This window comes from Centruroides sculpturatus, unplaced genomic scaffold, assembly GCF_000671375.1.
Source record: "Centruroides sculpturatus isolate CEXI.00-Female unplaced genomic scaffold, Cexi_2.0 scaffold230, whole genome shotgun sequence".
In the NCBI taxonomy this organism is placed as follows: Eukaryota; Metazoa; Arthropoda; class Arachnida; order Scorpiones; family Buthidae; genus Centruroides; species Centruroides sculpturatus.
Genome location: NW_019384716.1, coordinates 391,935 through 418,147, shown reverse-complemented (window position 1 = coordinate 418,147; position 26,213 = coordinate 391,935). Strand labels below are relative to the sequence as shown.

Genomic DNA, 26,213 nt, shown 5'->3' with positions numbered 1-26,213 from the left:
TTGGCAATGGCCAGGATTTCCGACTGTGGCATACTGCAGTGTGGACTCAGCTTGAAAGCAGATCTGTGGGTGACACTGGTGTTATGGTGGTAAAGGATGAAAGCTGCCCCAACATCTGCTAGATTCTTCGATCCATCAGTATAGACGGAGAAGTCGCTGTCAACATTTTCACTTAAGTAGTTGTCACGAAGAGTAGGATAATTTTCATAATAGTCGGAATCTGCCAGCTTGTACTCGATGCCAAAGTTAGCGATGTCGCTCTTTATGTGGTCCAGAAAAACAGAGAGAATGTTGTTATGACTAGGGAGGTGTTGGAAAGTTTGCCATTCATTTTGTTACAGATATTCCAGTTCAAAATAGCCATCCTGGCTTTGATATACACTGGAAGAAGGCCCGCAATGACAAGCAGGGCTGAAGTAGGAGCCGTTCTGTATACTCTACAAATATGTAGAGTGGCAATCCTCTGTGCCTTTAGGAGTTTGAGTTCAATGTGCACAGTTTGGGTGGCCGCTGCCCAGATAGGTGCAGCATACAAAAGAATAGGCTCTATGGCCTGAGGTAGATATAACGTGCCACATTATAACGTATACCCCAGGTGTTTTTTGTGATACTGTTCAGAGCATTAGACACCTGAACAGCTTTGGCACTCACCATGTCTACGTGCTTAGTCCATTGGAGTTGCTGCTCAAGAACAACCCCAAGATAAGTGAAGTTAGTTAGTTTTGGAATCCGATGCCCATCTATAAGAATCCTAGGACTTTTCTGGAGTGGCATTTTTTTCAAGAATATAATATACGTGCACTTGTCGTAGTTGATTGGGAGGTTAACACTTTTACTCCAGTTGGAAACCTTTTCAAGTAAATTATTACAGAAGACAGGCAGTTTTCCACTGTTTTTGTCCGACACAAGAATCACTTGTCGTCTGTGTACCCTTGCAAAAGCTGATCTTTTGGTCCATTGAGAATTGTTAGGGAGGTCGTTGTGAACAATTGTCCACAAGCCAGGGCCGGCAATTGAACCCTGTGGGCAACCTTTGGTAACATGATGGCTGTAACTAAAGTTGTTGATGTACCAGCCTGCCTGCCTCTCATTTATGAAACTACTCATCAGGATGTATAAGTTGCGGGGGCAGTTATAAGCCCGCAGTTGATGGAGAATCGCTGGCCACCAGAGATTATCGAATGCTCCACGAAAGTCAATAGACACAAGGAGCGTGTGTTTACTTTCTTTTTTGGCAGAACTGATGTATTCGATAATGTTGGATAGAGCAGTAGTAGTGGATTTTCCAGGTGTGAAACCATGCTGGTGGGGACTTAAAATATTATTTCTCCTCAAATAATTTAAAATCCTATTGCTGACCAGCCTATCAAGGATTTTACCCATCACGGGAAGGAGGCTAATAGGCCTGAAGTACTTCGGGTATTTTGGATTATCATTAGACCTCTTTTGAATGAATTTAACAGATGCTTTTTTCCAGTCAGCAGGGAAGTACCCAAGAGAAAGGCATCGGTTGTACAGGGTAACAAAAGTAGTAGGAATTGCATCATATGCCTCCCTGATCATCTTCCCAGTTACCTGATCAATGCCTGGAGCTTTTTTGGTTTTAATAAGTTTAATAGCATGGGATTCTTCATTATATGTGAATGGTCTGTCATCCTGGTCATTTGACGCCACACGTCAGCTGCTGCGCAATTCTCGCTGGGTGTGAGTATCAAGATCAGAGTCGTCAAATGGGAAGTGATAGTTGAAGAGCTCCTCCATAGTATGTGTTAGGGAGTTGGTGTAAGTGCCCTCCGTCATAAGTACCGTAGAGGGAATTTCCACCTTGTTTTTCCTCTTAAACACAATATAATATGGCTTGCTCCAAGGGATATTGAAGCAGCTGCAGTAACTTCTCCATGATTGGTGTCTTTTACAATTTATTAAGGTTTTATAGTCATTAAATTTGTTGATGTAGTTGGCCCTCTGGATTCCCCTTATATTACCATCTGTCTCTAATATGTTCTACGTAGCTTACGTACTTCCTTTCGACAAAAATCAAGTTCATTATCCCACCAAGGGACTTTTGTATTCTTTTTGTTTTTCTTACAGCTTGCCCAGTGGTAGCTATGGTCTTAGTCAGGTCAGAAACACACTGGTCAATTCCATCTTCTGTCATACCAGTAATAGGAGAATCTGTGACCCAGTTGTTCTGTAGCAGGTAGCTTGTAAGTGGGCCAGTGGGTACAGTTGTAGGTGGTAATATCATCGATCCTATTGATTTCAATGTTTAGTTCAATTTTAACGTAACGATGAACACTGGAACTCGGTTCTTTCATAGTTGAGCAGTAATTAATCATGGGAGCCATGTGTGAGGTTATTTTTGAAGGGTTTTTTTTAGATTCAAACTCCACTCCCGTGACACCAATTTGTGAACCGCTGGGGAGGTTGGAGGTCTCCCTTTCTGCTCACTGTCAAGATGGCTTAAATGTTTCTTTTTCCCTATCCCGCAGTAACGGGATTTAATTGTTCGGATCAAGTGGAGGAGGGAGGAGTGCCGTCGGTAAGGTGACAGGTGATATACGAGTAAAAGAGGACACCAATTTAACAAGGAAACAACGATTTATTGTCTATTTACATAGACGGTACAATAACTATTATCGAGGGGAAATTCTGAGTCCCTAAAACGCAAAGGGCCGAGAGAGAGTTCACAAAAATTTGTTCCATACCTCTTTGTCTTTAAATATTCTTGAGGAAAAAGATTATGATATCCAACAGGTTCCGAACTGGTAGGATAAGGATAATAAATTTGCAGGACACAGTATATCGATAGGACACAATATTCGTGGAAATTGTAGTTGGTGGTTGATGAACGACTCCCTGAGAGGGGGAAGCAAGTGGCTTTTATAGTTTCGTCTTGGGAGAATGGCCATGTGATAATTATTGTGAGGTAAAAGGTACTCGGATGGGTCAAAGTTGTCCCCGGGCCCATGCTAACTATCAACTTTGGAGTTGGAATGTGGGATTAGTTTCAAAATGGACAGATGTTTACTTTGAACGAAAGGGGAGATTGGAATTTTTCCCTTTTTTAGTTAGATTTCAGTTTAGAATTTAAAGAAAAATTTAATTGGGGGTTTAGGAAAATGCGGGATATTAATCGGAAAATTCGGAAAAAATTCCAGATTTCACACGTGAGCATTAGCTAATGTGACATCCACCCAGCTTTCTCCCCTAGAAGAAAAATAAGTGGGGAGAGTGCTGGTGTTGCAGGATGTCAGTTGAAGAGTCGCTATCAGTTCAAGCATGCGATAGCCCCTTGGATCTTCTATGGGACTGCCATAAGAAAGATTTAGCATTGGGATCACCACAGATAAACATGGATGGTCAGTAATTTTGTTATTGATGTTATCAAGGTCCTCTAACAAAGGCTCAATGTTTTCAAATGGTGAGCAGTAGATAGAAGAAATAAAGATGACCATGTTCTGAGTGTGCACCGTACCGGTTGTAACATAGCGAGTTGAGAGATGTGGCATGAACTGAGCAGTTAGGCTAGTGTCTCTTATAAGGATGGCCGTTTTGATGTTATCATTAAAGCCTAAGGGATAATATTTCAGCCGCTGTAATGTGTAAGGTAGCCGTTAAAAAGGTACGGTTCCTGGACCACAATGATGTCTGAGTGCTAGTTTGCTGCAGTTTTAATGACTAAGGAGGAGAGGACTTTGCTTCTTTGGAGATTGATCTGCATAATTTTAAGGTTGTTATGATTTGACTGAGTGATAATGTTGTGGAAATTAAAGGCCATAATTAGTTTGGCTGACCGTGTTAGACTTGATTCAGTTGGTTATTGGGCATGCTGGATCAAAAGCATTGTGGTCAGTTTTCAGCTGCTTGCCTTCTGTTGAACCTTATTAGCGGCTTTGCAATTAGTACAACAAGGAGACTTGTCGAGGCGCCGGCAGTCAGCGAAACGGTGCTGCTTGGCACAATGGCTACATCTAAGCTCTCCTGGTCACTCACTGGCGTGGTGATTGTAGCCACAGCAGTTATAGCAGCAGAGAATCGAGATATAATCATCTGCCTTGATATTGGCCCAAGTAATGGAGAGATGTTTGTGGGAGACAATTAACTTCCTGATGTGTGGTGACACTGCTATAACAACATGCTGACAGTTTTCCTTTACCTTCCCTTTATGAAGGCTAGTGCTTATTCTGCAATTGGAAAGAAAATCCTCCCTGCTGACCTCATGAAGCATTTTGTTTTGTTCATAGGATGAAGTGAGGACTTCTTCATTGTTAAGAGTTTGGCACGTTTAGCAGAATGATCCTCGGTTGCTTCCCTTTGGATGTTGAACACTTAATTCTTTCATTTATATCAGGGATGTTGTTAATTGCTGCCATGAGAGTTTCACTCTCCTCTTGAGTACCAATCCTGATACAGATGCCATCGTTTCTTATTCCTCTTATTGATTTGACGCTCACTTTAAGTTGGTGTGGCTTTATGCTTTTCATTATAGTGGCTTTAATCTTTTTAATTTCCGGCTTGGATTGGGACTCGTTGTCACCCTTGGCATACACGAGCACAGCATGGCTGCTGCTCGTGCCTTCTTTGTTTATTTTCTTGTCAAGGGTTTGATTAATTGCTTTGGTTGTGCTGCTTGGCCGGTTGTTATTGTTTTTACTTAATATATTAGCATAGGATAGCTGTACCGGTACATCGCTTCTTTCACTTGGGCTGGAAGTGGATACCTGCTTTGAGCGTACCTCGCGCAGTATCCCAAAGAGTTGACCGACACAGGAGTGAAGTTGAGAAGCTCTCTTTCTAACTTCCATTTTCTCCTCAATTTTTAAGTTAGGGCGGCAGGACTCTGGAACTATGTCCAATATGCTCACCAAGTGTAGGCTGGCCTCGCGAAGAATAGTATACTCAGGGTAGCAAAGTACCTCTGGTGAGGTAGCCTGCAAATCTGAGTGAGAGGTAGGTTCAGAAGATGCCATCATGAATGGCGAACCATGCGATCACAACACAAGGATAAATAATGGTAAGAATAAATGATAAATAAGACACACCCCAGCAAAATGTACCTTAAGGAACAGTAATAGGGTGTACAAAACGATAAGAAGCACAAAACAAAATCAAAACCGACACTAGGTCCAAAACAAAACAATGGCTCGCTTTATGACTAATCTACTCGCTTAACGACTGAGGGGGGTAAAGCAAAAGATCATAAGAATTAATGATCAGGCAGAAAATCAAGGAAGTAGTGCAAACGATGCACCCAAACTGAAAATGAAGTAAAAGTAGCCCGAATTAGGGTTGAGTAGAGTATTAACGGATAGGTTCAGGTTATGGTTCAAGAGGAGGAACAGACAATGACCTTTGTTTAGCCCTCAAGTATCGGCTATATATATTTGTGTCCATTGTAGTCCATTCAAGGTTGATCCTTTTCACCACCTAGTGGACTTTATAACTATACGAACAAATAGATATACACGAATAAAATTTGGTAAAAACACGGCAAAATGCCCACTCACAACCACCCGAAAATGGTGGCCAGAAATGAAGTGAGTTCACTGGAAGAGTGTCCTAAAATTGGACCAGAAGTGATGACGAAGAAAATAAAAGGAAATAATCCCTTATAAAGGCAGAAATAATAAAGTACTATATCGTCCAACATGGGAAAATAAGCCTTACACAACAGAGTAAATGAAAAATCCTATCACGAACAGAACGTAAGGTAGGCGCCGTAAACGGACCTTGAAGTGGACCACATGGATGCAGTAGAGAAATAGCCGTAACTTCGTTAATTACGCACCAATTTTGACAAATGAAATATTAAAATAAACCACTTGACACCAACAATAAAAATGTATACACAAAACTCATAATTAAGCAGGTAGAATGCCGATTTGGCAACCGAAAACAGAGCAGTGGTTCACCACATCCTAACTGTCCAACGACCCCTTGCGGCCCCATAATCGTATACACCTCTAATATCCAATAGAGCTAAGTCACTTGCGTTACTCTTATCCAAGTCTTCCTAGTCACTAACTGTAACTGATTTAGAACTGGCATGCACTGCAAATTGGTAGGTAGGATCAAGAGATAAAGTGTGAATACATTTTGTCTCTTGATCCTGTTTGAATTGTCCACATTATAAGGCCCTGTACACACTAGGCGTTTTTCAACGCGCGTTAAACGCGCGTTAGCTCGGCGTTCGACGAGCGTTTAGCAGAGCATGCGCACTGACTCGGTTTGGAAATGGATGTGGAAGTGATTGCTTGTGTGTGGCTCCTCTATCGTCGCTATAAAAGACGACGGCGGAGGCAAAGAGAATTTTGGGTGCACCCAATATTACGAGATAGACTGACGCATGAAATGTTTGCGACGTTGTATCCAAAACTAAGACAAAATAAATTCAAGTTTTTTAATTCTTTTAAAATATCTATAAAATCCTTTGACGATGGTTGGTCTCTTTTAGATTTCATCAATAAATAGATCAGTATCGAAATAATCGTTCTCCATTTCAGCACATATATCTCAAAGCGCTCGGCTGACGCCCGCAAAACGCGCAATCGCATGTACGGTAACATGGCAGCACATATATCTCAAAGCGCCCGTAAAGCGCTCGCAAAACGCGCGTTTTAACAAAAATCTATAAGCGCTCGCAAAACGCGCGTTTTAACAAAAATCTATAAGCGCTCGCAAAACGCGCGTTTGGCTTTTGAGTGTGTACGGCTACATAGAACTCTTGGTTCTTTTAAACGCGCGTTGAAAAACGCCTAGTGTGTACAGGGTCTTAAACGCGCGTTGAAAAACGCCTAGTGTGTACAGGGTCTTAAACGCGCGTTGAAAAACGCCTAGTGTGTACAGGGTCTAAGATAGTGTACGTTTCCTGAAGGGTGGCAGAGAGTAATTATGCAAAATTTTGTCTAAATCAGTCAAAGGATTTGGCAATTTGTGGTGAATGAAATCAGGCAAATGGAATGGGAGATTTGAGTTTTATGGCAGCCCATGCTTTCTGTAAGGTATCAGAGATACATTTGCAGCATCTACTTTTGCATTCTGGTTTAGAGCAGATTTTGTGACAATTGTGACTTTCTTTTAGGCATTTTATCATCAATAAGCCTTACATGCACATGTGTATACCTGAAAATTAACCAAAAGAATTCAATTTATATAGATAGATATCTCATAAGACTAATTCTTATTTTTAAATAATGGTACAGTAGGATTAATAATAAAACAGTGAACACACAAAAATGCAATAGATTTATATACAAAAGTTTAGTTATGTCTAAGGGAAGTAAGTTTGCTCCTTATAGCTGTACCTGTCAACTTAAAAATATAGTAGAGCATCGATTATCCGACTCAACTGGGGACTCAGGTTGGTCAGATAACTGAAAAAATCGGATAACCGAAAAAATCGGATAACCGAAAAGAAGGAAAAAAATACACTATTAGTATAGTATATTAGGATATTAGTATATCCCATGTAATTAGTTTATTAGTATATTGCTATTAACCAACTTCACCGATGTTTAGCCTAACAAATTTTTTTTAAAATAATAATCGTCACTATTGTATCGTTAAAAATTATTTTAAAATTATTTTATTGCTCACGAAACAAACAACCACTCATAATTAGAAAATTAAGTCTCGTTTAAATACTGGCCTCCCTTCAATGGTCGAGCCATTGATGCCAGCTAAAACACACAAAAATTTAACAAAAATAATTAAAGTAGCCAAGACACAGCCAAATATTGTAGCGCCACATCACTAGTGAACATTTGAATTTGCCGACTAGAACCGATGTGACAGTTGATCAGGGGTAAGATAATCGATGCTCTACTGTAATTACAGTAATTTGTGCTTTAATTTATAGAAAATATTTCATCATTTAACTTTCTATGTAATTTGAATAGAAAGAACTAATTATGTTAGCCATTTTTATTTACAATTAGCAAAATATTTTATTAGGTACAGTAATACCTTGACTTATGCTACCCCGACTTACGTGAACCCGGAGTTACACGATTTTCAAATCTTGTCAATTCATCTTTTGTTTGAGCACCACGTAACTCTTGGTTACTCACTCCCCCCATACTATTGTTCAGCTTACATGTTCGGACATGTTGTGCAGAATCGACACATAGCTACAATTTATTTTGTGTTATTTATTTCTGTGTTTGTTATATCTATGGAGACTTGAAAGACTCTATGTGGTGATTTCTTGTAACCGTAAACAAATCAAAAGACGAGATAAGATTAACAAGAACATTTATTACCTTACATACATCCGACTTGGATTTTACATAAATTGCAAAATTATACCCCAACTTATGCGAATTCGACTTACGTGGTTATCACTCAGTCCCACCTATTGCATAAGTTCGGGATATTACTGTAGTTGAAAATAAAATACTTATTTGATAACACTTCAATTTCAGTAATTTTATGTAGTTCTAGCTGTACACATTTTGTATGAAAGTATATACAATAATAATACAAGATACAAATAAATTTATAAAAATATATATGATTTGTTAACTTAATACAACATATTCATTTAAGAACAAACATTGACTCTGACCTAATTGTGATGAGCTCTAGTGCCTTAAAAAGTAAATCAATGAAATATCAACACATGCAAAACATGTTGAATAGAAAACTGGTAAAGTGCTATTAAAAGTTGGGAGGGTGGCAATAGCTTAGTAATTTTGATACATGAAACTTCCAAGTCTGAGGCAACATAATTTGACTGTTGACACTGTTGTGAGAACATAAGACACAGACTAATAAAATGGTGACACCTCTACTGAAACTAATTGATGTCCATTGGCAGATACAGCAAGGAGAGGATTAAATAACATATACATGAGTTGCACACTTGTATATGAATAGAGTTCTAAGGTTTTAAAAGTAGCCACAGTTCTGTGGGAGATTCTATACGGCATTTACTGTAATTCCAGCTATAGAGAATCTTCCAATAACTGTGGCTGTTTTTGGAACTTTAGAACTCTACTTGCACACCTATGTGTAGTCATCTCCTTATTAAACCTGCATTTGCCAATAGATGTTGTTTGTTTTTATCAAAAATCAGACAACACTACACTGCTCTTGCTTCATGCACTGCTGGAAAGGTGTTACCACTTTATTGGTTTGTTGTCTTATGTTTTCACACATCAGCAGTGTTGCCAGTTACAGTTACTGTTGCATCAGGCTTGGAAGTTTCGTGTGTCAAAATTACTAAGCTATTGCTCATCCATCTGACTTTTAATTACACTTTTCTGGTTTATTACTGAATGTGCCTTATATATTGTCAATTTCCCAGGCATGAGTTAGTTGAGAAAAGAAAAACATAACAATTTATCACAACTGGTCATCATGAACTTGAATTCTGATAACAAGTAGTAATACAAACATATTTTAATACTAACAAGTTTTAAAGTAAGTATTCATAGAATTTATTGTTTACAAGTCTTGTCTTTTACTTTCCCAGCTGTTATGTATATATAACAAGGAAAAGTATTGGAATCATGTCATATTTGACCCTCTGAGTTCTTCATAAATCTCCATGTTTTGAGACTTCCTGAATCTAAAAAAGTAAAAAAAAAATCATGGGGAGTTTGCATTTCAGCATGTATGTGGATTTAGTTGACTGCATGTGTTTGTCAGGATCGTTGCACAGTCATGACTATCATGTGAGAGTGGAAAAAACTCTCTGAGACAGGCTTTCTATCTTTTAACCTGTTTATTATAGTATAAAAAGTTTCTTACAATGTTTTACAAAGTTTCATCATAACACAGCTCGGGGAACAAGCTAAAAGTCCACACAAGAGTCCAACATTTAGTAGGAAGTTCTTCCTTCTGTCCCTTGATGATGGACATTGCAGTCGATGGCCTTGGGGCGTGTGGCACAGCTTTGGGTGAAAGTCTCAGGAGAAAAGGTAGACTTTGGCAGGCGAATACAGATGAAATTGGAGGGCAAACGTTGTTCCCAGATTGACAGAAAACCTCCTGATGATCTGTCTATAAAGCATTAATTTACAGGATAAATGAACTACAAACCAAGATTGTCATGTCCTTGATTCGCACAGTTTTATACGTTTTACACCCAAAGTCGTCTTTTTATTGATCTCTCATCATCACCTGGTGACAATTTGAAACCTATTGGAAGGTGTGAGAGAGATCAACTTTGTGACTAAATACGACTCCTCTCTAACCATGTTTACCTTGACTTTGGTTTTTTCTACACAATTCATCCTTTGTTTTAATATTTTACAAAAAAAACCTTCATTGTTCAATTGAGACCTTTAATTCTTCTATTTGTGTCTGAAAAAGAGATCTTTAATTTCTTGATTGATAGTCCCTTCAAGAATATAGAATTCTGTACAAAATTTCCTCATTAATATCTCTTTGTCATTTTTTTCGAATCCAACTACTAAAGCCTAAAAGTGATTGGTTAAGTTTACAGAAGTTTCCAGAAATACTGTACTACTGGTTGGTCCCCATGCATATCCATTATCAGCAATTTTGTTTATATCACATGATTAAATTGTTCTGTGAGTGTCTTGTTTGCTTGCTCGCTCTAAGTGAAAACTTACAAAAGGAATTTACTGTCTAAATTTGGTATCCTTATTATTTCACTATTGTAAACCAAATAAAGACATTAAAGTAGTAATAACTATGATTTAGGCTTTTTATTTTGTGATTAACTTTACTGTGTAACAAATTTTATATTAAAAATATGTCTAAATTGGATTTTACTTTAGATCATTATTATTATTATTTTGGAGATTTCTTGGGATACCAGAGCCTTGTCTACAACTAGTAAAGTCACTCAAATTTATTTGTAAAAGAACATTGACGCTTTTGCAGTCTTACTTATATCACTATATATATTCTATTGACCTACCTATTTCCAGTGTAAAAAAGAATTTTTTTAAATTAACCTTTCATGGGTTAAACCCAGGAATTCCCTGGCTTTTTTCATTAAACTGCAACTTTTTGCAGATTTTTAAGCTTTTGCAGTGTTTTTATTGCATTATGCAAAATGTTATTGGAGTTACATAATCATTTAGACAGAAAAGTGTATCTAGTCACCCCATTTTATGGAATGCTATAAAAATAAAATTAAAATTGCACAGGACACCATTAATGAATGATACTTAAAACAATGCATACTCTTGAGCTGGCCATAATTATTGATATTACAGTAGAGCATCATTTATCCAAAAGTCAATTATCCGAAAGAATTGCAGTCGGCAAATTTAAATTTTCGCCAGTGCTGTGGCGCTGCAATCTTTGGCTATGTCTTGGGCTACTCAAATATTTTACGTTTTTGATACTAAATTAACTTCCGAAGTATAATTTTTTATTGTTTTTATATTTTTCAATATATTTATTTTGTTTGTACAAAATAAAAAAATAATTTTTAATGATACAATAGTCTTCATTAGTCTTAACATCAACGAAAATTCAACGCAAAGTGACACACAACGGAGAAAAATTTCAACATGGGATAGGTTAATATATTTTTTTGTACATAATCGGTTATCCGAAATATCGATTTTCCAAACAACCCAGTCCCCAATTGATTCGGATAAACAATGCTCTACTGTATTATTTTAAAAAATATAATTCAAGCTTTGCTGTTGATGAACTTCTATGGCTTGAATTAACTATATCTGCTATATGTTTTCTTTAGTTATGTTTTGCTAATGTAATCTATCTATATATATATATATGGACGTGTGTGTCCCTATATTTCACTTTTAAGCCAAAACTACACATCGCACATGAATGGTGTTTGTATGTAGTAGTAGCCCCAAGTCTCCATTCGTGCACTATGGTGGTTGCGTCTCGATAGCTATAAGGGTGCAGGAGATATGGGGCTGAAAGTGGTATTCTATTTCAAATTTTATGTTTGAATTTGAATTCGAACATAAAATTTGAATATTGGTTCGATTATAGAACGATTGTAAATGTTCCAGAAACGTTGAAAATAGTTCGTTTGACTGGACATGAACAGGAGACGTTCAGAAATAGAATCGGGACCAGGTCTCTAATTAGTCTGGAAACGGGGAACCTAATTCTTGCATTCTGTGAAAACGGGTAAGATTGGCTATAATCTTCACTATCGTTACTTTTTGCCCAGCGAAGCGGGTCCTTGCAGCTAGATTCTAGATTACTTAGAAAAACAGTCTTTTATATATTACATACTATATTGCATACAAATAAAAACCCAGCAAAGTGGGTCGTTGCAGCTAGTGATAAATATAATCATGTATAAATTGTACTTCTATTTTGTAACTTTTAGAAAATTTTTAAAACAAAATATGGAATACATCTGTATGACTTGATTGAAAGTACATGTATTATTTAATGCTTTCATTTATTATTTGATAAAATTTAAAGTATTATCATTATGTTAACATTTTATGAATTTTATATTTTTCAGATGTTTGGTTAATTCTCTAAAGATTGAAATAATGAGATGTCATGTTGAATTTGTGCCATTATAGTTTCATTGTATTCTTAAGAGTACAGTGGAACCTCACTTAACGAACACCTCTCATAACGAGCAAAACAAATTGTAAAAAATGGCTCACTTAATAAGCGATGTTTGGTATAACAAGTGATGAAAAGAGGGAAAAGTCTTGAATTGTGTGCCTGCTTCATCAGTCTGTGTTTAACACTCGTTCTGCTAGCATCTTAGTGTCACTTGTGGTCACACACTTTTCCAAACTTGTGTTCAGACATATTACATATAAGCATCAACAACCATAGCTGATTATATAATAAACATGCCAAACAATATACCAAATTCTTGGGCTGTGTAAAGGCTATAAGTAAATATTAGAAATTAAATAATTTGACTAGAAGTAGGCAGTTATAAGCTGCCATCTCATATTAAATTTAATGACCAATTCCAAATTAAATTTAGATTTTTTTTTTCTTTTTGTTTTCTGCAAATCGAATTCACATTCCAGGTTGGTTCATTCCACACTAGAAGAAAAAATGATGGTGATTCACACTCCTTAACAATGTACAATATATAATTTTCTTTGAATAAACATTATACATAAAATATTTGAGTATTTTTTCGGAATAGAACACATTATCATATTTTACATTAATTTATAAGGGAAAAATTGTTTTGCTTAATGAGCGTTTCACATTACAAGTAAGATTCTGGAACAAATTATGCTTGTTAAGCAAGGTTCCACTGTAATTTGATTATAAATTTGCATTTTTATGCTTGAGACATCCAAAAGTAGTTATGAGAATCAGAAATTTACAATTAAAAATACTTTGAAAACAGTCATTAAATAAATTAACGATACTATTTTATACAACTAATTTACTTATAGTGATTCTTGAGAAATTAAAGTTAGAAAAAACTCCTAAATAATGCCTCAAGTCAACAGTAGTTAGTTAGTCTTGGACGAAGATGGTGAGCTAGTTCAATAGCAACACGTAATCAATTAGACTTAATCTTAATGTTTCTTCTCTGCTTGTTTAATTTTTAGAAACTGTTACAAAGTTTTATTCTTTAAATATTATTAATTTTTAAACTATAATAATAAAATGTTTAAATTTATGAATTCATAGACTCCTTTACAGTAAGTTATGTTGAAATCTGCCAACCTGTTTTAGATTTCTACTAAATGTTTAGTACATTATTACTGACAATTTTCCAACTGTGGTTGTGGTCTCTGGGACTATGGTTGGAAAATTGTTAGTAATGAACACAATTGGACAAACAGCTGAGATATCATGACTATGGCACAGGTAAAAAATCTTCCTCACCAAATCCAGGAGCAGTGTGCACAATGCCAGTACCATTTGTATAAGTGTTTATTATTTGTATTTTTTTACAATATGTTTTTTTAAAACATATTGTAAAAAAATACAAATAATAAACACTTGTACAAATAAAAATATTCTTGTAGTCTTCCTTGTTGTCCTTTTCACAATTTTTTAATCTATGTTTATATAATTTGCTTACATTCTTTGCAACATATGTCATCTATTGCAACATGAAATTCCTGTTTTATTGCACATATTTTAAGAAGTATTTTAAAAAATGAAAGTTCTAGAAAAAACAGTGTGTTAGAAAAACCATCCAACAATAAAAACTAATTAGGATTGCAATTTGTTTGTCTTAAATTATTGGCAAAGGTTAGTACTTCTAAAATTGTTGCTGAAAAGAAAATAAATATAAATGAAAAAAAAATTCTGCACAAGATCCATTCAGTTTGCTCTGGGGAGACATTTCAGGGGATGGGATGTACATTTTAATGTTCCAATGTTTGCCACAGAAGTGGAGAATTTGCTCTGGGAGTGACTCCTGGAGAGATGCCTGAAGGAAACATTGGGTCTGTCTCATGCATGAAGTCCTTGTACATCACTGAATGAGAGATGTCTGTTGATTGACTTGAAATGCAACTCGTAATTCAGGAACTGGAAACATCCCAGAATACTTATGGGCATTTGAGGGAGGAAAATGTTGTTGGAAAAACTGACTCATTATTTCATGCATGCATGGACCAGTACTGGAAAATATTACATAATCACTGACATGTATTCTATGGGATCATGTCTATCTTAAGGCTGGTATACACGGTAAGGAAATCCTCAAAGGATATGCTTAACAGACGAAAAAAAGTCTGATATAACTGGCTGGATCGAACATAGTAATTTACAAAACTTATTAAAATATCTCCCAACGTATAAAGAATTATTTTTATTTAAAAATGGATAGATAGAAAAAAAAATCACGGTTAATCCTCAAAGGATTTCCTTACCGTGTATACCAGCCTTTAAACAGAAAAAAATCTAATCTTTTTTGAAATGCTAACTCTACAGAATGTCATAGGTATCCAAACCTTGACAAAAAAACCTTTAAATGCAGCTTTTTATTAACTTTTCAAATGCTTTTGGCCATTTGAATGACCTTCTTCAGGAATAAAAATCGAATGATTTTGATTTTTGTAGATTTTATATAAATTGAAATCATTTGATTTTTATTTCTGAAGAAGGTCATTCAAATGGCCGAAAACATTTGAAAAGTTAATGAAAAGCTGCATTTTAAAGGTTTTTTGTCAAGGTTTGGTTATTATTTAACTGTAGTATGAGAAGAGTGTCATAGGTATAGACATGGGACTTGAAGCTACTGAGGTGTTGAGCCTTTTCTGTGTACTGAAAAAGAAAGTAAATGGAATTTTAAAAATCAGTGTGGTCCCAGAGACCATGTCAGTACTTAAGGGCTAAGACATTTAATAGAAATAAGCACAGTATTTTGAAAGAAATTTTTTTTGTGTGTATTTCTTTTTATGGCTTTGTGTTTTCAGAATTTTCTGTTAATGTTGCAGAAATGTTTTAAAAATGTACTTGCAGATCTCTGGGAGCTGAGGATCACATTTCAAATTACTGATCTATATCATTAAATAATAAGAATTTACTCTCCAATAATAAATTGTATGAAAAACACATTATTATGTTTATGTCAGAAATTTTAATTAGTGTATTTTAATAACACAATAATTCTGAATATAACAAAACCTATATCTTGAATATTATTTAATATATTAAAAGTAAATACATATTGTTTGAAATGTGAAATTTTTTAGTATGGATTGTATGAACCAATTTTTACAATTTATATGTAGAGTACTGTACAGTACATATTACTGTTTAGTACAGAAAAATAATTTTTAAAATATCTGTTGTAAATGTTGGATTATCTAGATTACATGAGATAGTGTAAATATTCAAAGTTTATATAATGATTTTCAAAACAAGTGTTCAGTATTAGATTAAAAAATATTTGAAAGATAAGATATTTATGATAATGACTGATTCTAACATTTTCTTGAGAAAATTTTTTATAATATAGCCTATTATTGATTACAAGAATGTAGGCTACTCAATCTTATAAAATTGTTACATAAAATTCAATTTAAACTTTAAATATATATTTATAATTACAGGGTGATTCGGGAGCAGACACTAACCCTAACCATCGTGTGGATATTAACCTAACAAGTCAGAAAATGGCTGGTTTACGAGAATTACTACTTGCAGAAAAACTGAACACATCAGCCATTCAGCTACAATTAACAGCACAGTCACAGGTGCAGGTTGTTAAAAGAGGACGTCACAGTAGTGAATTTGACTTTGTTCCCACAGGACGCACAACTAAACGGAGTAGACGGGAATGAACAGGGACCACTAGTCAGTGGAAGCCATGCGCTTTGTTGTATTCTGTTCTAGAACAGAAATGCAACAGTTGGGGAAAGTGTTACGGGTGTTGCAGCATCTGTGATTCACTGTATATAGTCAGCATCACCTACTTCTCCACTTTGTCATACATAGTCATCCATTTTCCTCATGAACTGTTTGTGCTTAATTGTTTTATTCACCTCTACGGTAAATATGCATTTCCAGTTGTGAAGGTGGCATTGTTTGTTAGAATGTTTTAGATTATTAACTTTCTGCAAGTCATCTTTTCAGAACATCACATTATTGTTTTAAAACATACTAAAAGAATAGATCTCAAATGTAGAAGCATATTCAGTACGGCTTGTATATTTGCATTTATCTTTTCTTTTACACAAAAATAAAACAAAAATTGCAGTTATTCCAAGCTGGAAAGTAGTCTTGCAGAAGTTCTGTTGCTTTTATTAACTGCCTCTCGGCAGAAGTTGTTATAAAAAAAAATGTTGTTAGATGCACAAGGACAGGAATTGTTGAATGTAGAGGAAAGGCCTATATTTTTGTGGAAGTGTTGAATTATTTTTGTTTCAAAGAAAAACATGTACAGTTTCTCCTGGTTGGTTAAGCAACTAGATATCTCTTTCTGTATAGATAGTGAAAAGCACTTATCTGTGTATTGCCTACAGTCTGTGATGCTGTTAAAAAAAGATGCCAAAATTAAAATAATGCAGATTTAACAAGTTAAAATGCAAAACAAAAAGTTTGAATTTGTGCAATTGAAAAAAAAAATTTTAAACCCTGAAAAGTCTCAGATATTGTACATTTACTCTTGCTGCATTCATTTAATTCTACAGTTGTGATATCAAAATGCAAATTTGTCAAACTGTGTTTTGACTGTTTTTAATTTGATGAAAATTCAAATGCAATTATTATTTTGTTCAAGTTCATGTTTAAATGTACAGTACAGACTTAGTATTATTTAGTGTACAAAATCCTTAGTGTTAATAAATAAAAGTAGAAAATTGTACTAACTGATTACACATTGAGAATTGCCTGTTATTAAGATAATTTAAACATACAACACATATAACAAATGATTTTAAAAAATCATTATATCAAAATTTAAGAAAAGTACAGTACTTTTTTGTACAGTAATTTTAATTTTATATATCAAAATTTTCACTTTAAACCCATTAAGAATACAATATAAAATTCAGTAAAAATAAATGCAATGAAAAATTTTTAAACTCAAAACTTAGTTTAGTACTTATTCAAAATATTTTAATCATTTTATTTTGTATATTGAAATTATCTGATAAACAGCTTTTGTTAAATCATTACTGATCCAAAACTTAACATTGAACTGTGTATAAATAGTTAAATTGATACTGGTATCTCCCAATAAAATTTTTACTGTTTGATGTTGTAGGCTGTCTTTGAGTAATTTTTTTAGTTATATTTCTCATATTTCATTACTGAATTGCATGTGATCATAAATATGTATTTTTTATACTCAAACTTTTACATTTAAAAGTGTTAAAAAAGAACCACCAGAAAACTTTTGTTGCATTCATTTATGTTTTACAGAAATAATATATTGCTATTTCAAAAAATGAAAATAAATGAATTAAAAATCATATGAAATTTTAAAAAATATTTTGTTGTATTTACTGAGAATATTTTCTTTGAATAATTAATTAGGAGGGAAGTGGTGTCTACTTATTACTCTGCGATCTAAATCAGTTATATATATATATATTCTTGTATATGAATAGCTATTGCGTGTGTTTCGCCAAATATTTTAAATAGAAACTATCTGAAAAGTTAAATTTATTTACCTTTTATAAAAACGTATTTCGTAGAAAAATTTGTAATGACCCAGTTATCAATAGCAGTCGATATTAGTATTACTACTACTATAGATACATAGGATAATTGAAAAAATAAAAAAGACTATAATTAAACATCGGAAAAGTATACAAATGAGCATTTTGCTTCTGAGTATTTTCCTTAAGAATATTATTTTCTAACTACCTTGTTGGCATTAGACCGAAGCATGTAAGTCCACCAAAATGGTGCAAATAGATGGACAGAGTTCGAATCCTATTTGCACTATTTCGGATATATTCGGACCAAATAACCCGCAAAAATTTCTGAGAATCCTATCTAGATGGAACGGGATCTTCAGAATGACGTTTTAGCTAACTTGGCCCTATCGATTAAATGTGCCCTCAGGGCCATTCCGGTACTTATGGGTTAAGAGGACGCCAATCGGAAATAGCAATCAAAGTCGCTATTTTGAATGAAAATATCAAACTAGTAAATTAGACTAGTAAATTTAAATCTAAAAAGAAAAAATTTACTGATAAGGTTGTAAAAATGAAAAAAAAAATCAATTAGGATAATAGATATCGCCTATTTTGCCATATACTAGGGTTTCTTTCCCGGGATTCCCGCCGTTTATTCCCTACGAGAAAAATCCCGGGAAATTTTATTTTCCCGGGAAATCTCGCATTTCAATAATAATTTATCATGTCATGTTTTCTTTCTATCATTTATTATACGAAAAGTTGCATCTTGAAGACGTACTTAAGAGAGAAATTTTGAGGTTTCGTGCTACATATCATTACCTATGTTTTACAAGTCTCTACTTGTTAGTTCATGTAATATCTATGTATTGTGTTTGCGCATCATCGAACAGCGGAGCACTCGCTAAAAGTAAATATCACTCATCGCACTTTAGTTTCGAATTCGAATTTATAAGTTAAAAAATTTGTTGAAGCTTACATTCCCATTTATATCCTACTAGTAGCCCGGGACGCCCCCTAGTGGGCGTTCCAGCAGCATTACAAATTCCTGAGGCATGTTTAATGCACTTAATATATGAAAGTTGTGCGCTTAATGTTTAAAAGTTTGATGCAGTTAATATATATAAATGTATACAATTCTTCATCTTAGAAACTAAACTTAAAATATCAATACACAAACAGCCAACAGTATTTGTACATGAGAAAGTGAATCTATTCTTTACTCAAAATTGTTCAAATAAATAGAATTAATATGATTAAAAAATCAAGTATAAACATATACAAATCTTCATGTTAAAAAGTAATGTTAACAGAGCAATACACAGGAAATAGTATTTCTGTATTACAGACTGAAGATATTCTTTAGATGTGTTCTGTATTCCATCATTTATCCCATCATAAAACTTCTATATACACAACATTGTTGGTAAAAAAANCAAAAAACAATTGATATTCAAACAAAAACATCTGAGATGTAAAAAATTGGATTTTAAAATCACGTAAAATAAATATGACTTAAATTTTAAAAAACTCATTTAGAACAATTAGAAGAAAATATTGTAATTCATCAATGCTGATTTGTTTCTGTTCTAAGGAAATTCGAATTGTTTCCGGACTTCAAATTTTCCATTTGAACACTAGTCTCATATACAGCGCCATAACTAGCCTTTTATGCGCCCGGTGCGAGCTTCTGTAACTACGCCCCAAAACTTGGTCCAGATTATTTCTGCGCCTCCCAGTGTCTGCGCCGTGCCTGGGCACCGCTCTAGTTACGGCACTGCTCATATATATTATACAGTATATGAAGAAAAATTGGCATAAATTTGGAGTAAATATTTGTGTTTTGTCACAAAAAATGAAATACAAGTTAACTACTGTACAGTATACTATTTATATGTAGTAAAAACAATTTTTCGTTCAAAACGCTTTTTTATTTCATTAAAAGTAGACGTACAAAATTAAGGATTAAATCGAATATTGATTTGTTTATTACTCAGATCTGTTTATATTAAGTTTTATTCAACCAGCATACAAGAATAGGTTCAGCAAGTAAAAAGTACAGGGGAAAAGGTTGTGTGTGTTCATCAGTGCCAGTGGTTACATCCAGTGGTACAGAGGTGAATGTAGGCTTGCACGTTCTTATTCGGGCCTCTCCTAATATCAGTTCCAGTTATGTTATTATGACCAGAACTGATTGCTTCATGATCATGGCCATTTCTATCTTTGTCCTTTAAACGTCTTCAAACTTCCACATGAAAGGTGTATTTTTTGTTCAATTCAAAATAATTGTCTTTTTTGTCATTAAATTTATGGAATAAGTATGTTATTTTATTTCATCTTTAGGAATAAAATAGTATTTTTTTCGTAATCATTATTATATTCATTAAAACTCCCGATGAAACGCTTTATTTTACTTTCATCTTATAATGTAGGAGAACATAAATTAATTGAGCCTAACGTGTCCGTATGGGTGAGATTGGCCCTACACTTTAAGTTGCTTACTAGAAAATAAATTAAATTATTCAAGTTTATGATATTCCTGTATGATATTTTTTATTCATATGAAATTCTATTTTACTATCTCATCCCGAAATTTCCCGGGATCCCGGGAAAAGAAATTATTTTTCCCGTAATCCCGCTGGAGGCAAATTTCCCGGAAAATGAGAAACCCTACCATATACGCTACAAAACAATTTGCATATTCAAGTGGTTTATTATTAGTTTGTGAAATTTTGTTATATCTTTATAAATCGTAATTTATTGTTTGATTTAACAATTTTATTAAATTTGACAAATAAAAAATTGCATTATTCGGAGAAAACGCTATTTCCGACTGGCGTCCTCTTAACTCATAAGTACCACCATTTCCTAGCGAGCCCATAATGGGGCTGCAGGGTATGAAGATATGGGTCGACATATCCGCTTGGATCGCCCCGAAAAATTCCTGGTGGTTTTGCGATCCGTCCAGATTCGATCTTCCAGAGCGGTAGGTTGTCACTTCAACCGATCGACCACCCGGCCGTCGCTCAGATGTTTATTGATAATTCTGTCATCATTCGTGAGTTTACCTTATATAAATATTTTATTCTTTATTTAAATTTTCCTTTTCTTTTATATACATATGTGTATATAAAATTAATTTAANCCACCCGGCCGTCGCTCAGATGTTTATTGATAATTCTGTCATCATTCGTGAGTTTACCTTATATAAATATTTTATTCTTTATTTAAATTTTCCTTTTCATTGAATTAAATATGTACTGTAATTTAATTCTTTTAACATTCTAAATATAGTATTTAAATCAGGAATATTATATTGGTTTATTTATTCGTTTTGTACTTTTGAAAAATAAAATTTAAATAGGGAAAATTTTATTATTTTGGGGTGGATGGAATTCGAGATAAGTTTTAGGTGGTTTGTTGCATAGAGCAAATAACAGGTGAAGGAAGATATGCGTGTTTATTCACTCGTGGCTGAATGTTCGACGCAGTGAAAACGTCAGATTTCTACTCTTGGGTCCGAGTTCGAGCGCCCAAAGCCTCAGGAATCTTTTATAGTCATTATCTCGAAGCACGTCCCTCACCCCCATTCGGCCGCTCCCACTGTCAACTCAAAGTATAATTTTTTTAGTATTCTACATAAACAAAGAACAAACGAAAAATTCTTCGTATATCGATAATTATTCTAATTTTTACATTACAACATTAAAATATTTTATGTATTAATAAATTTTGAAAAAGTTTAATTTCATTCGTTCGTAACTAACAAAATCGACAGTCAATTTAATGCTGTATTATGATATAACAACAAACTAGATTTTGTTAAGGTGAAAATAATTTTCGTATTAACAAAAACTACATAAAAATAAAAGTATACTTTAAAGTAAGAGAAATTTTCATATCCTGTTTTCAATAAATATCGAGAGTCGTGGCAGTGACTTCCAGCCAAGAAAAAAGTCACTGACTGACTATATACTGTATACAGGAATCAGAGCTGCCGGTTTTCGGGAGTCAGTTTTTCCGCCCCCAAACACCTGAAGTAATTCCGAAAGATAATTTTTTTCCTATTATGCAAAATTTCAAGATTTCCTGTAATGCGGTTGCCGAAATGTAAGAGATCGAAAAGTGCAAAACTCGCCAAAAAAGTTGTATTTTCTTCTTCTCCTCCTCATTCATTCGGCACTGCAGTCGCTAGCAGAGGAATAACTACCGGATCCAGAAAGCTCAAATTTTAAACTTAAACCTTTCTCGTTATCAGTGAAGCGCCAGCGAAATCTGGTCGATAGGCAAAAGTTCACGGGAGTTTCCCATTGAGCTATTTCATTTTTATGACTTTATTTTATGCTTGTAAGGATAAAATTGAATAGAAACAAATTAATTTTATTCAAAATGTTACTTTAAATAACAAACTCTCCAATTTATACGAATTAAAACTTTTTGTAACGATTTTTCTAAACGGCATATAGAAAGCATTCAGCGACCGCCCACCGAATTGTATGTCATCGTCTTTATATATCGATGTAACAATACAATTATTAACCAAAAAACAATTGATATTCAAACAAAAACATCTGAGATGTAAAAAATTGGATTTTAAAATCACGTAAAATAAATATGACTTAAATTTTAAAAAACTCATTTAGAACAATTAGAAGAAAATATTGTAATTCATCAATGCTGATTTGTTTCTGTTCTAAGGAAATTCGAATTGTTTCCGGACTTCAAATTTTCCATTTGAACACTAGTCTCATATACAGCGCCATAACTAGCCTTTTATGCGCCCGGTGCGAGCTTCTGTAACTACGCCCCAAAACTTGGTCCAGATTATTTCTGCGCCTCCCAGTGTCTGCGCCGTGCCTGGGCACCGCTCTAGTTACGGCACTGCTCATATATATTATACAGTATATGAAGAAAAATTGGCATAAATTTGGAGTAAATATTTGTGTTTTGTCACAAAAAATGAAATACAAGTTAACTACTGTACAGTATACTATTTATATGTAGTAAAAACAATTTTTCGTTCAAAACGCTTTTTTATTTCATTAAAAGTAGACGTACAAAATTAAGGATTAAATCGAATATTGATTTGTTTATTACTCAGATCTGTTTATATTAAGTTTTATTCAACCAGCATACAAGAATAGGTTCAGCAAGTAAAAAGTACAGGGGAAAAGGTTGTGTGTGTTCATCAGTGCCAGTGGTTACATCCAGTGGTACAGAGGTGAATGTAGGCTTGCACGTTCTTATTCGGGCCTCTCCTAATATCAGTTCCAGTTATGTTATTATGACCAGAACTGATTGCCTCATGATCATGGCCATTTCTATCTTTGTCCTTTAAACGTCTTCAAACTTCCACATGAAAGGCTGAAGTTCAGTATCGGATCGACATGAGAAGACTATCGACATCTGAATTATTCCTGGAGGACTCGGGAACAAATCCGGACGGGTCGAAAAATCCCCAAGAACTTTTCGGGGGTAGTCCATCCTGATATGTCGGGCCCCGTCCCTCACCATCCGGCCGCTCCATTGTGGGTCTGGCCGAACCCATAATGGGCTTGTTAAAAAGACCCTCTTAGTGCCCACAGGGCGGAGAGAGTTTTTAAAAGACACATTGCGACTTTTCCTGGTGTATTGAGTTTTATTTTCTCAACTCTGTTATATATAACAGAGGAAAAGTATGGCAATCGGTCAAAAAGTGACCCCAAGATTTTTCCATTTTTAGACTCGGGACCTTGAATCATCGAGAGATGCAAAAAATTTGGTTTTTTTTCCTGTATGTATGGATGTTAGTGGGTTAGCGGGGCACGATTTTTCAACCTCTTTGTAACTTATTAACTCTTGTCTTTACTCAAAAATTTTTGACATTTTGCTGGGAGATGTGTGTACTAGAGAATTGATTTTATTGAATTATTAAAAAATTTTTTTTTGTTTTATGAAATTATGGCAACGCAACACTTAAGCGATCTGCCCAGGAGATGCCTTATTAAAGGGTAACTGGCTCCTATTTAGGCGGTACTGATGTGGAGAAAACTCCACTTTCTGGTGAGGCGCGAACCCACGACCGAACTCCATGTTCAGGGACGGAAACCGCTTGGCCACTGGTGAGCCGGTTAAAGATCGACGGGGTGGAGAGATGAAAGGGGTCGTATGTCATATCTTAAGTGGGGTCGGACTTAATGATGATTTTACTCGTTATAAGCATTTACAATTTTTTTATAAAACTCATCTCTACCCTCAAAACTCAACTTTTTGCCATTTTATAGTAATTAAAAATATAAAAAGTTTTTTAAAAATAAACTATCATAATAGATAGTGCCTCCATATGTCGCCGGGAAAGTAAAGCAACTCGTTGCTGGATTTTTTTGTCTTGATGTCATAGCCATATAGCATCTCATAACCCGTAATTACAGTTATGAGGACGTTTTCATTTTCAAACACTCACTGTAACAAATGTTGAGAAAAGAATATTCGAGTTTACGTATTTGAATCACGTTATTTGATAAGAGTATCATTTGTAATGGAAAATAGTAATTTATGAATTCTCAGATAGTAAAGGGTTCTTTCATAAATAAATTATAATGGGGAAGATTCGCTTACAATATTCATTAGTGGTTTAGAAGAATGGTGCTATATAGGAGGCTACATCGAGGTTCGAATGTATCTTTATCGTACAAAGATATTAAAAGTTTATACTGTATTCATGGTCATGAAAATACATAAATGAAAACATAAAATTTGTTTTTGTTTCTGATTTCTCTCTCGACGTATTGTTTTTGAAAATATTGGAGAGAAATTTGTTGGCTTGTGAGTCAGACTTATATTTTAAATCAGTGGCGTGCCGTCATTAGAAGCGTTGGAAGCGCCGCTTCCCTCATATTCTCTAAAAAATAAATAAATATTAATTTTAATTATATGAAAATAATCAACAAATTAATTTTATTCAAAATGTTACTTTAAATAACAAACTCTCCAATTTATACGAATTAAAACTTTTTGTAACGATTTTTCTAAACGGCATATAGAAAGCATTCAGCGACCGCCCACCGAATTGTATGTCATCGTCTTTATATATCGATGTAACAATACAATTATTAACCAAAAAACAATTGATATTCAAACAAAAACATCTGAGATGTAAAAAATTGGATTTTAAAATCACGTAAAATAAATATGACTTAAATTTTAAAAAACTCATTTAGAACAATTAGAAGAAAATATTGTAATTCATCAATGCTGATTTGTTTCTGTTCTAAGGAAATTCGAATTGTTTCCGGACTTCAAATTTTCCATTTGAACACTAGTCTCATATACAGCGCCATAACTAGCCTTTTATGCGCCCGGTGCGAGCTTCTGTAACTACGCCCCAAAACTTGGTCCAGATTATTTCTGCGCCTCCCAGTGTCTGCGCCGTGCCTGGGCACCGCTCTAGTTACGGCACTGCTCATATATATTATACAGTATATGAAGAAAAATTGGCATAAATTTGGAGTAAATATTTGTGTTTTGTCACAAAAAATGAAATACAAGTTAACTACTGTACAGTATACTATTTATATGTAGTAAAAACAATTTTTCGTTCAAAACGCTTTTTTATTTCATTAAAAGTAGACGTACAAAATTAAGGATTAAATCGAATATTGATTTGTTTATTACTCAGATCTGTTTATATTAAGTTTTATTCAACCAGCATACAAGAATAGGTTCAGCAAGTAAAAAGTACAGGGGAAAAGGTTGTGTGTGTTCATCAGTGCCAGTGGTTACATCCAGTGGTACAGAGGTGAATGTAGGCTTGCACGTTCTTATTCGGGCCTCTCCTAATATCAGTTCCAGTTATGTTATTATGACCAGAACTGATTGCCTCATGATCATGGCCATTTCTATCTTTGTCCTTTAAACGTCTTCAAACTTCCACATGAAAGGCTGAAGTTCAGTATCGGATCGACATGAGAAGACTATCGACATCTGAATTATTCCTGGAGGACTCGGGAACAAATCCGGACGGGTCGAAAAATCCCCAAGAACTTTTCGGGGGTAGTCCATCCTGATATGTCGGGCCCCGTCCCTCACCATCCGGCCGCTCCATTGTGGGTCTGGCCGAACCCATAATGGGCTTGTTAAAAAGACCCTCTTAGTGCCCACAGGGCGGAGAGAGTTTTTAAAAGACACATTGCGACTTTTCCTGGTGTATTGAGTTTTATTTTCTCA

General features: G+C 34.5%; 1 protein-coding gene across 1 annotated transcript in view; it reads left to right on the top strand.

Annotated features, from left to right (window-relative positions):
* LOC111627933 (menin-like) overlaps nucleotides 1-17,363 on the top strand; it is a 69,876-nt gene extending 52,513 nt beyond the window's left edge. Inside the window, exon 6 of the mRNA XM_023371624.1 lies at nucleotides 15,975-17,363. Within this exon, the coding sequence (XP_023227392.1) occupies nucleotides 15,975-16,205 (231 nt within the window). The 3' untranslated portion in view covers nucleotides 16,206-17,363. The remainder of the gene's footprint in view (nucleotides 1-15,974) is intronic.
* Nucleotides 17,364-26,213: the final 8,850 nt, after the last annotated feature.